Below are 12162 nucleotides of genomic sequence, written 5' to 3'. Positions count from 1 at the left end.
CGTCCAACGTTTTTTTCCGCCCGGAAACGCACGCGGACGCCGCTCCCGAAGCTCCGGGCGCGGCGTCTTCCCGGGCGTGCACTTAAGGCGTTTGTACAACTTGATTTTCGTGAAAAGAAGAAAAGACGTGATTCGGAAAAAACTGAACAAGGCCCGAGAAAAAGCGAATATATTACAAGAAATATACACAATTTCATGGATTTGATTTTTTGGCATAATAAACTTTTAACATATCGATCACAAGTTAAAGCCACACTCTGGAACATTTCACCCTGTATATATAATAAAACATAAGCTTTCGTTTGAGGCGAGAGGCTGCAGGTGAATAGGGAAAAACATTCTATTTAGAGAAATCAATCTGAAACTTTTACTGTAGATTACTGACATAAATATGAGGGAAAAATGTATTGCAAGTTTTGTGTCATTTTAGATTATTGTAAAGTCCCTGTAACTAAGTTTAGTCCCTTTGCCCTGTGTATATTTCTCCTGTCTTTAGCCGCTGCTGTCTCCCACACAGGAAATGACCATATTTGGATTTGGATACCAAACATGCCATTGTTGTTACATGTTTTTTGTGAATGAATAAGCGTGGGAAAGACCAGCCAGCGCTACAGCCATGTTGGAGTCAATTTCGGTTCTAAAGTTTTCCAAAAACTTTCCCAAATTTTCCAAACTTTAAAACTGTAAAAAAAAAAAATAATAATAATAATAATCAACAATTTAAAAAACAAAAATCTGAAATTCTCAAAAATTGTTAAAACTTTTTTTTTCAATTTCCCCAAATTTTCAAAACTGTTTAAAAAAAATTTGAATTTTCAAAAAAATGTAAACATTTAACATTAATAAACGGTTCCAAATAATAATGATAATAAAAAACTGTTTTCCAAAACTTTCCCAAATGTTCCAAACTTTTTCAAAAATGTCCAAAGTTTCCAAACTGTAAAAAAAGAAAAAATCCCACATTTTTCAAAATGTTAACAATTTGGATTTTTTTTTTTACATTTCAAATACTGTCAAAACTGTCAAAATTTCCCCAAATTTCTAAAACTGTAAAAAAAAAAAAATGACTTTTTTTTTTTATTATTCTATTTTTTTTTCTATATTTTCAAAAAAAAAAATCTAACTTTTCCAAATTTTTCAAACTGTTCCAAAAAAAAAAAAAAATCCAAACTGACTCCCTCAAAGGAAATGACCATATTTGGATTACATCTCAGTCGCAGCCTTTCGTGCTACACGTGGATACCGAACTTCAGTATTTGTGAATGAATAAGCGGGAAAGACCAGGCTGTGCCGCCATGATGGAGCGGTTTCCAGTTTGTTATGTTAATGGAAAAACTTTCAAGTGATGTTTTCAGCCTCTCGGTGACTCCCTCTCCTGGAATGTTCCGCAGTGTGGCTTTAAAATATCAAAAGACTTCTCGTAATATGATACAATATAGACAACAATATAAATGACTTTTTAAACTCTCCACTTATATGTAAATAAGTTCCTTGGTGCTGCTGTAAAGCTGAGGCGAGTCTTCACGGAAGACAAGAGTCAGGTTTGTTTTTTGGGAAGAGTTTCACCAAAAAAAAAAGTCAAAGTTTTTTCTTCTTCATGATTAAAAGTCCGCATCTCTTTGGCACGTCGGCCTGTAGCCACTTCACCAACCGCCAAAACAAAAGTCCATCCAGTTCAGAAATTGTCCGGGGGAAACTTCTCCGACTTTGCGTTTAGCTTGGCGAAAGCCCAGTGGCGGCTCTCCGACTAAACGGCGCCCTCGAAAGCGAAAGACGGCCCCAAAAAAAGGTGTTTGTTTTTGCAGATTTCCAAGATTTCTTCCCAAACTGAAAGCGTTCACTCTCACGTGGACTCGATGGCGTCCAGCTGGAAGACGTTGTGGTTGGTGGGCGTGGTGAAGTACAGCTGCTGCTGGGCGGTGGTGGGCGGGGCCGCGCGGTTGTCGCACGGCCCCCGGATGCTGAGCGTGCGTTCGAAGTCCAGCAGCTGGCCCATGAAGTTGAAGTTGGGCGAGATGTTGGACTTCTTGGTCTTGACGATGTCGTAGGCGTCGTTCATGGACAGGTGGAGCTTCTGCATGAGGTACGCCACGGTGACGGTGACGGAGCGGCTGATCCCGGCCAGGCAGTGCACCAGGACGCCGCGTTTCTGAGCGCGAGCCTCGTCTGCGGGGAAACAAGAGGGGGGGGAGCGACGGTTAGACATGTGCATTCAAAATCTGAGACCTGCACAATTTCAGACTTTTCATTCATATTAAAGAAGAGACCATTTACTTTGCATTTAGGTTTCGGGACAAAGTGTCTTAACAGATAAACTTCCATCTTTAAACAAAATATATCCAATCCTCTAGCCCAGGGGTGCCCAAAGTGGGGCCTGCGGGCTAAATTTGGCCCGCTGGTAGAATTACATTGGCCCGCCAGAGAGTGACCTACTTTTGCGTCACTTATAGTTAACTCTCTCCCATTCATTCTCAAAGGTAAAAATGGATGCAGTACACTTTTTGGCCACCAGTGTGAAATTGGGGGCGCTGTTTCACTCCTTTCGCAAAACACCACTGTTGTAGTGTTTGGTGTTTATCAATCACAGAGCGTTGTAGCATCGACTTTCCCATTTTTCTAACTTTTATTGCAAAGGTTGTTAACATCAACAAAGGTACATGTTAAAAATTGACTTATAAAAGAATGGATGCTTTAAAAATAATCTAATGTGGCATTTTCTTTGAGTTAACAAATGAATGAGGTGGTGTTGTTGTTTACCTTTTGGCTACAATCGTTAATTTTGTTCTACTAAAACTAGGCTTTTGCCATTGCCATAGTTAACATTTGTTTTAATGTAGCGTGTTATTTGCATAGAGAGAATCAAATGCAAATGTATAGGCTACCAAAAAATAAAATAAAAATAAAAATCCCCTCTGAAAAAGTCTTAGTAAACAAAACTACAGATTTTGGCGGGAAAGTATCGGCCATTTTGGGGCATTTTTAGGGCTTATTTTTATATGAAAATATAAAATGACAGAAATCTTGCAATACATTTTTCTCTCATATGTACACCAATAATCTACAGCAAAAGTTTCAAATTGATATCTTTAATTTTAAAAAGTTTCCCTACTCCCCTGCAGCGCCTCTAGGAGAATGACTGTTTCTGTTTCCTGTCTGTGTTTCATTAGCCGCGTCTCGCTAAAATAAATACATTTTGAAACCATCTGTGGCAGAAAACAAGCAGCTGTTAGAAAATCACTAACATGTGAATAAACTTTATTTAGGATGTAAATATGTCACTGGAGAAGGCGCCTGTGTGTGTAACTGTGCTTTAGCCATGAAGCTAAACGCTAACATGAAGCTAACGCCAACAAATGGTAACCCAGCTCCACCGTCTGACCTCATTTGTAAGAAACACACTCAGCTTGACATTTAGTTTTCCTCAGTCTTTTCAATCTTATTTTGTTTAATATTTCCACTACAAATGTGAACAGGAAGTCGTGTTTACCCCACGCTGGCTAACAGGAAGTTAGCGCAGAGCCTTTTGTAAGTAGTTCTGTGGCTTCTTCTTCTCTCTTAAAGTTATCATTTTAAGCAATTTAGTTCCATTTTATCCTTGTTTTGTCCTGATTTAGTGTGTTTGGAGTCTTGTTTTGACACATAAAGATTAACTAAGGATTGATTTATTGATTTATTGCATATTATAATAAGTCTTTTTCAATATTGCACTTTCCGTGGCGGACATTTTGGCTTGTCTACTTTGCTTTGAAATCGTTTTCAAAGTTTCCACGGCAGTAAATGTGCTGGACTCCCCGGCGTTTAGCTTGTCTCTATCTGTGGATCTTTTGGCCCGAAGGCTGTTGCGTGTCTTGTGTTTCAGAGGAGTAACGTTAGGTACAGAGTGCACTATCCCCCCCCCCCCCCCCCCCCCCCCTTCCCCCGCCCTCTGTTCCTCTAAATGAGCCCCATTGTACGGGCCGTCCCAGATCTCCATGAATGCCACTTCCTTCCTGCCCGCGGCTCGAGTTTCCCCCGGACCGGACGTGCCGTGGGCGTGCTGTTTTTTTTTGTTTTTTTTTTCTCTCTCTTTGTGTGAGCGCACGGAGCGTTTCGAGTTGCGACGCCGGGGCTTTTGTTAAAGATTACACAAGTATTTACAGCGACGAGACCCATGACAGGGGAATGCTCCGCGCAAATGACTTTCATTGACTTTAGCGCCAGGTTGTAATGTTGTTCTTCTCTGTGCAAAGTCCACACGGCAAGTCAAAGTGCAAACATGGGGCATTTCAACATCCTAAAGCACATGGGGCACAACAACTTTAATGACCTTTAATGCCCAGCAAAAACTCATGTGTTCCATTTATATCAAATTATTATTCCTATTTTCTCCCCAATATTTTTTTCCCCATTTTTCCCATTTCCCCCTCAAATGATTCCCCAATTTTCTCACATTTCCTGATAATGTAAATGTACAAACATGGGGTATTTCAACATCCTAAAGCACAACCTTAGGCCTCAAAAAGGTGGGCAATTTCAGCTGAAAACTGTGTTCACAACTCACATTTAATGACCTTTAATGTCCAGCAAAAACTCATGTATTAAATCTATATCTAGCTCAAATAAATCATTTTTCCTATTTTTCCCCCCAATATTTTTTTCCCCATTTTTCCAAAAAAAATTTCAGTTTATTCCCCAATTTTTCTTATTTTTTTGCCACCATTTTTCCCATTTCCCGGTCGAATGATGGGTATTTCAAAATCCTAAAGCACATGGGTTACAATGAGCAACCTCAGACCCCAAAAAGGTGGACAATTTCAGCCGAAAACTGTGTTTTTAATTTAAAGTAACTAGATGCAAGTTGGTCATTTTCATACTCACTACTGCCACCTCAGGTCATACGTGTAACTGCACCTTCTATATTAAGCTCGTGCATGACGGCACTTCAGACCCGAATTAACACCTTTCTGAGTGACAGGATTTTAGAGGCAGTTGTGGTGAACAGGTCTGAGCTCATTCTATTTAGGACACGGCTGGAACATTCTTAATTTTAACATTTTTAAAGTCCGTATAGTCCCTTTAAGCAGTAAAAATAGTCGGGGAATGTAAATTAAATTGTGATTTAAAGCCAGTCATGGCATGAACTTTGGCACAACTCACATTTAATGACCTTTAATGCCCAGCAAAAACTCATGTGTTACATCAAGATAGAGCTCAAATCAATTATTTTTTCTTTATTATTATTTATTATTAATTTATTTGTTTTGTCAGTTTTTCCCCCAGTTTTTTTCTTATTTTTATACATTTTTTTCTTCTTTTTTTTGTCACATTTTTTCACATTTCACATTCCCCATTTTCCTCACATTTCCCGATGTTGTAAATGAGCCGTTTTCTGGTTCAAGACAACAAATCTTCTGTATTGCATCATGTTTACAAACTGTTTCAAATTAATCTAGTTGGAACGACTCGACTTTCACAAGCCCCTGCCCAATGAAGCGCTTCCTGTGGATGTTTACATGAAACTCCTTCTCCGTTCTGTGACTTTCAGCTCATGATCGCCGTGTCTGTGGGGTCTTTCTTTGCCAAACAACAAACTCCGCGCTTGCGTAACGTGTCGAGTTTGTCCTAAAGTGTGCTTAGGAGCGTTTAGCGCCTCGGTGACTTTCCTTCGCTTCCTGTCGGCTTCGTGTTACACAGTTTTTCCGGCGCGCTCTAGTCGGCTCCGGTTTCAACCCCCCCCCTCCTCCCTCCCCACACGTCCCCGTCCTCATTCACTACGACGAGCGAAAATCCTGAGTTCAACGACCGCGGTTGCTCAAAAAGCTTCTCCGGGTGATAAATCTGAAACGAGGTTCTTCTCTGAACACATGAGCTTTCGCCTGGAAACCAATGACAAACCTGATCCTCACAATAACATGTTAAAACTGTTGAGAAATCTCGCGGATGCTCGAAAACACGCACTCGTAGGAAGTACACAGCGGCCTTAATCGGATCGCACACTGCCCTAATCTCAATTGCACAATAAGAGCTTCCTGGACAAAGATAAGCAGCAGGACATTGATAAGATTATGTCGTTCATACAATGTGAAGCCCTGATCCAGTTAAAGACACAGCACAGGTGTTTACGAACCCCTCATAGTTTTGGTGCAAAGGTTGCGAGTATTTAGTTCGATTTGGACCAAAATGTGAAGCAAGACCCGGTGAAGTTCATGGATTTTGCTCACCGACTATTTTACTAAACCATATCAAGACGTTTCCATTCCAAAAGGTGTCGAGAAAACAAGACTTAAATGCACAAATTTTAGACGAGGCGGTGACGGAGCTGAACTCTCGCACACTTTTTCTGCAAAAAACTTCAGTCAGTAATCAAGTAAATATACTACAGTACTGTGATTTTGAGAAAGAGAGAGAGCACTTCAACATTTTTAAGGTTAAATGGGAGGAATACTGTTATACACCCAATTAGGTCATATCATGTACAACTTTTTGCATTTGTAGAAAGTGCACTGGAAAAAAAAAATATATATATATATAGAAGAAATGACAGAAACCTACTTGAATTAAGAGATTTAATTTAACGTTTGAGTAGATTTGGTCTGGTCTTAGATCAGATAAAACATCTTATCACCAATGGAACAAGTCATTATTCTCTTAACAGATTATATTGTATCGTTTCAAGTGAAAAACAAATCTTTTTAAAAGTAAAAGTTAGTTTGTCTGATTTCAAAGTGGGTTTTTTGCTTGTTCCATTGGCATTAGCATTTGTATCTTTATCTTAGATTAGTCCAAACAGGCGGCTTCGGCCCTCCGTTAAGAAAACTTGCCTACCCCTGCTCTAAAGTAAAAAAAAATAGCAGTGTATTTGGGCTAGAGATTCTTCTCTGCACGATACATGTGCTTTAGCCTTGAAGCTAAACGCTAACGTCAATGTAACGCTAACGAATGGTACCATAGCTTCACCATCTGAACTCATGTTTAAGAAACACACTCAACACACTCAGCAAGTTTTATTCAGTCTTTTCAGTCTTATTTTTGTTTTATATTTCCACTACAAATGTGGACAGGAAGTCGTGTTTACCCCACACTGGCTAACAGGAAGTTAGCGCAGAACCTTTTGTAAGTATTTAGTTTTGTGGCTTCTTCTTCTTGCGGATATTGCATCACCATCACCACAGTGTATCGCAAAGTCTTCCATTGAACTGATCGACACATTTTTAAATGTTTTAAATTTATAAATGAGAGGTGGCCAGTGATCAATAAGGGAGATTTCGTTGAGAACTCATTACTTTGACTCTTCAAAGAATTGAGAACTCATTACTTTGACTCTTCAAAGACAGCACTAAGGCTCCAAAGTAAAAAATGAGCAGTGTATTTGGGTGAGATGCGATATCTGTATCACGATATAAAACCACTCTGACGATCGACACCCTTTGTGCAAACTCAGCCTAAAAGACGAACGCAGGAACTTCTGGACTCACCGATGAAGCCGATGGCCTCGGGGAAGAACTGCGACAGGTTCTGGCTCCAGTGGTCGGAGATGGGGATCTGCTTGTACTTGAACTCGCCGGCGTTCTCGAACAGGTTGGGCAGGTTGGGCGTCACGTTGAGGATGTACTTGATGCCGTACTCCTCCAGGACGTCCAGGTTGGTGGAGTCCTTGGCGCAGCCCAGGTACAGGTACGGCAGGATCTCCACGGGGAACGAGGGCTGCGGGTTGGACAGCGGGCTGCCGTCCATGGACTCTGCAACGGGACGGGGGGTTTAGAGTTTAGAGGCAGATCTATTTGTATTCAGGAAACCAAAACGACAAACTTCCATGTTCTTCACAGGGATCGGTTACAACACTGTCACGGACATGCAACAGCCAGCTCTTTCCCTCACAGATGCTGCTTCTATCGACGGACGATGAAGGAGTCTGATGGTTTTAGTCTCACCTCTGTCCGTGGCGCTGCTCGGGTCGATGTCCGACTCGATGTCCGACGAGTCCGAGCTGATCCGGAGCCCGCACAGGCCCAGGACGGGGGCGGTGGGCGAGCCGCTGTGGGGCCAGCCCTCCAGGTTGGTCTCGCACAGAGCGGGGTACTCCGCCTGGAACTTACTGAAGCCGCCTGTGGAAAAACAGCGGCACACACTCCGTCAGACATGGCCACGGTGACAGACATGTACGTGCACGACATAATCCGAAATGTCTGGAGCATGTTTTTGAGACGCTGATGAAGCGCTGAAAAAACAATGCAGTGCCATTAGCTGAACTCTAATAATCAATCAGTCACTTAAGCTCTGAACCTAAAACCCCCAGTAAAGATATTATATACTACTATGTATGTACACTATACTATATAAGAGAGTCCATTTACCATTTATTTATGTTTTTGTTTTAATTGAAAGGAACACAGGACCGGTTTAGTCTAATTTTGTGACAATATAATGAATGTGATATTGCAGACATATATCACATATACTCATGTTCCACATCTTGCAGCCCTAACACTCTGCTCTGGACCTCAGGGGAAGCTCACCTTCCAGGTAGAAGGCCTTGTAGCCCTCGTCCTTCATCCTCCGGAGCAGCAGCCCCAGCACCGAGCCTCCCTCCGTGTTCTCGTGCAGCTCGCGGCTGTACTCGTCGTACAGGACGATGGTGTCGCTCTTGCAGCGGCGCACGAACCTCTCGCGGTCCTCGCCGCTGGGCAGCACTGCGCGCACGGGCATGTTCCCCTTCTTCAGCCGCCGCAGCATCAGGGTCGGGATGGCCACGTTGATGGCGCCCTGCACGTGCGAGGACTCGTACAGCTCCTGCGCGCGACAGTCCATGAGGAGCAGGCCGTCGCGGCGCGAGTCCAGCTGCTCCCGGAGCCACGCGACCGTCCGTCCGTGCGCCACAGAGGAGGACTCGATCTGGCCCGCGGGCCGGAGTTTGTCCAACATCGTGAAAAACTGCGCGTGCGGGTCTTCTCAGCAGCGAAAGGAGCCTGAGACTGCAGAGATAAGCGCTGTGCAGGCTTTGATTTGGAACATGAAAGTCCAAAGTGCAGCTCGGTCTGCTCTGTAGTCACGAATTAGAGCAAAACACGTATAATCTTGTGCGTTTTGGTGGAAAAATCTCCTAAAACGTTGTGTGCATCCAGTAGAACAACAGAAATCTCCCGTTCCTGTTGCCTCCTGCGTAAAATGCGCCTGAATCCGGAGCGTGTCGGGTTAAAAATGATTCATAGAAGACGTCTGCGCTGCGAACGCGTCAGAGAAACGAAGTAATGAATCCGACCTGGACCTCACACACAGCAGCGCGCGGACTGCAGCTGTGGGAACGCGGACAGACACGGGAAACCTCCGCAGATTCCGCTGGACCAGTGCGTGTTCGGAGCCGTGGGAGACCCTCGCTCATTCATGCGCTGCGTCTCGTTTTCTCAATGACTCCCTCCTATTATTATAAACTCCACGGATGTCCCGAGCGCAGCCTGCGTCCGTCCCTCCGTTACTGCGCGAAAGCCGCTCAAGGTTCGCTCTCGCTGTGAATAAAAAAAGCCCGTGCGTAAAAGGGCACAGGGAGCTCCTCTCCTGTCTGTGGCTTCGCGGTGAATCGACTCCTCTCCGCAGTGGGTCTGAATGGCACCTCCACAGGCGCCTCCCCCCGCGCTGGACACAGGCGAGAGCGCGCAGCCAATGGGGAGAGCGCACGGCCGAGGTCGCTGTGGAGACGGAGGGGCGGGGCGGATCGTTAATGAGTTTGTCATTCACAAAAATAAAAAAATAAAAAAAAAAACGAATGAGAGAGAGAGAGGGGGGGGGGGGAGAGAGGAATTTCCGCTCCGGATCAAGTGAAGCAAACAAACAGATGAGAGGAACTCGACAGGAGACGAGGGGGGGGAGGGGGAGAGGAAGGAAGCGAGGGAGGGGGGGGAGGGAGGGAGGGAGGTCACATGGAGCGGCTCGGTTACAGACTCGCATTCTTCACTCAGGGGCAAAACATTCTGTACTCTATGAGCGCACTGAACTAGACACGGTCACACCGCCGCCATGAATGAGGGAGAAACATGGCGCAGTGAGTGTAATACCGTGTCTATAACGGTGTAATTACGCACTGACCGCAGCCTCTGACCTTTGCAAATCTGATACTGGGGGGTCAGTCATATTTTAATCCCATGTTTTGAGGGTCCTTTTGGTTTTATGCATTTCATTTCGAGTGATGGCATTTACGGCTCTTTACTTGTTACATTCAGCTCTTAAGGGGAGACACTACAGGCAAAACTCACTTTTTTCAGTTTTCAGGTTTTGGGCCATATTGGTCTCTGAACATATAAGCTTTCACCCGGAAACAGAAAATATCCCTAATCTTCACAATAACATGTTTAAATATTGCGCTGATTCAATGTTCCCCCATAGACTTATATGGGAGAATGCAATTTCAAAGGCCTTTTTCTCAAAACACATTTTTCTGTCATTGTGGCGACACTATGTCCACGTCAGTCGGACCTAAAGACTTCAAATTTTCCAGCCTTGGACTGAACAATATTTGGAAGATTTTTTCAGAGGGATTTTTTATTATTTAACCCCTAAGCCCCATTTATTGAGTTTTGAATGTCAAAAAATAAGGCGAAAATTACATTTTTACAAAATTTTCCACTAAAAAACAACTTAAACAAGAAATCCTAAATCCCCTCTGAAACAGTCTTGGCAACTCATTCATCAATAAAATGAAACCATAAATTTGAATGTAGCTCTTTCCATTATTCAGATTTCGTCGCCGAAAAGATGGGAAATTTGGGGCATTTTTAGGCATAAAACACCTTGTTCTTATATGAAAAGATAAAATGACAGAAAACTTGCAATGTATTTTTTTCTTACATTTATGCCAGTGATCGACAGCAACAGTTTCAAATTCATATCTGTAAATATACATTTTTTCCTTATTCACCTGTAGTGTCTCGCCTTAAAACACTCAGGGTTTGCAAATAGGCAGAAAATGTGAGAAAAGTATTAAAAAGGTAAATAGTGATATCTTGTTCTTATTTTTTATTTTTATTGAGTTTTCACACAAATACAAACAGAGCTAAACGGCTCTGTTAAACAGGGTAGTTTTTTAGAGTTTTAGTATTTTTTTTAATTTTTATTATTATTGATTTTATTTTAAAACAGCCAGAGGTGATACATGGCACGAGGCCTTTCAACATAGCACTTTGCTGTAGCACAGCGAGCCAGACAAACTCACGGCAAACAATTCAACAAAAGAAGACAAGACAATAATAAAAGACGTACAAAACAAAACAAGAGATTAAGTAAATGCAAACTGACAGCACAGACAATGACAAAAGGAGGAGAGAGGCATTAAATGGTTTTATTATACGGCTCTTCACAACGTAAGTAGAACGCTCCGTTGATTTGAATGGGATTTCCCAACGTTCTACCGGTCATTATTTTCTGATAAAGGACCTCTGAGAAAAATAATGACCGCTGCCCATGGCAACGGAGTTCGTGCTTTCATATCACTCCGCGCGTACGTAGTAGCGGACACTATCTGTTCTCGTCACTGCGAGAGAAGTCGGGGAATCGCTCGTGAAGTTAGCGTGAGTTTGACTTTCAACTTACCTAGAGATTCACCACCATTTCTCCACTCCAACTGCGTCTTCAACTAAGTAGCTAGGCTAGCTACTAGCCTTGCTGCTTCTAGCCTAGCAAAACGTTGCCTAGCAACGCGCAAACTTTTGGGAACTATTTGTCGCGGAAGTCATTAAATAAACCTTTCGACCTTCATAAAAGCGTACGAAGTTTATGTTGTGTGTTCAGTTGGCAAATGGCCGTATAATAAGCGGGATAATGTATAGAACGCTGGTCATTATCGGGAAAATAAGCACCTTCAGGGCGAAACAAGACCCCTCCGCTTCGCGTCGGGGTCCGGTTCGCCCTGTCGGTGCTTATTTTCCCGATAATGACCAGCGTTCTATACATTATCCCTTACTTAAATATCTAGATATCAATGAGTAACTAAGGATGTGTCACATAGAGCGAGTGGACCTTGGGCACAAATAGAGGGGGTGAGCTTAAACTGAAGCTTCTAGGGCAGAACTCCAACCCATACAACATATGAGCTGCTGCAAAGATTATGTAAAAAGTTCGTTATATATATTTAGTATTTTGATCGAGTTCTTATTCCAACCTTTGTTTAGAGATGAGTTTTAGTAATATTGATTA

At 42.8% G+C, this 12162-nt stretch overlaps 1 protein-coding gene across 1 annotated transcript; it reads right to left on the bottom strand.

The window, feature by feature from the left end:
- Positions 1-1362: 1362 nt before the first annotated feature.
- Positions 1363-9281, bottom strand: dusp6 (dual specificity phosphatase 6). The gene is made up of 4 exons (XM_079559832.1): positions 8496-9281; positions 7911-8084; positions 7455-7718; positions 1363-2166 (listed from the first exon to the last, which is right to left on the bottom strand). Exons 1-4 carry the CDS (start codon positions 8899-8901, stop codon positions 1844-1846), a joined length of 1167 nt encoding a protein of 388 aa, XP_079415958.1. The 5' UTR covers positions 8902-9281; the 3' UTR covers positions 1363-1843.
- Positions 9282-12162: the final 2881 nt, after the last annotated feature.

Source organism: Gobius niger (genome assembly GCF_951799975.1).
Source record: "Gobius niger genome assembly, chromosome: 7".
NCBI lineage: Eukaryota > Metazoa > Chordata > Actinopteri > Gobiiformes > Gobiidae > Gobius > Gobius niger.
This window is presented reverse-complemented; position numbering and strand designations above follow the sequence as displayed.

What these genes read in the sequence shown, in the direction of transcription:
- dusp6 (XM_079559832.1), bottom strand. Translation starts at nt 8,901, where the DNA reads ATGTTGGACAAACTCCGGCCCGCGGGCCAGATCGAGTCCTCCTCTGTG. An exon ending in CAAGGCCTTCTACCTGGAAG is followed by an intron (nt 8,085 to 8,495) that starts GTGAGCTTCCCC and finishes GTTTTTCCACAG; the next exon opens with GCGGCTTCAGTAAGTTCCAG. An exon ending in GAGCAGCGCCACGGACAGAG is followed by an intron (nt 7,719 to 7,910) that starts GTGAGACTAAAA and finishes GTCCCGTTGCAG; the next exon opens with AGTCCATGGACGGCAGCCCG.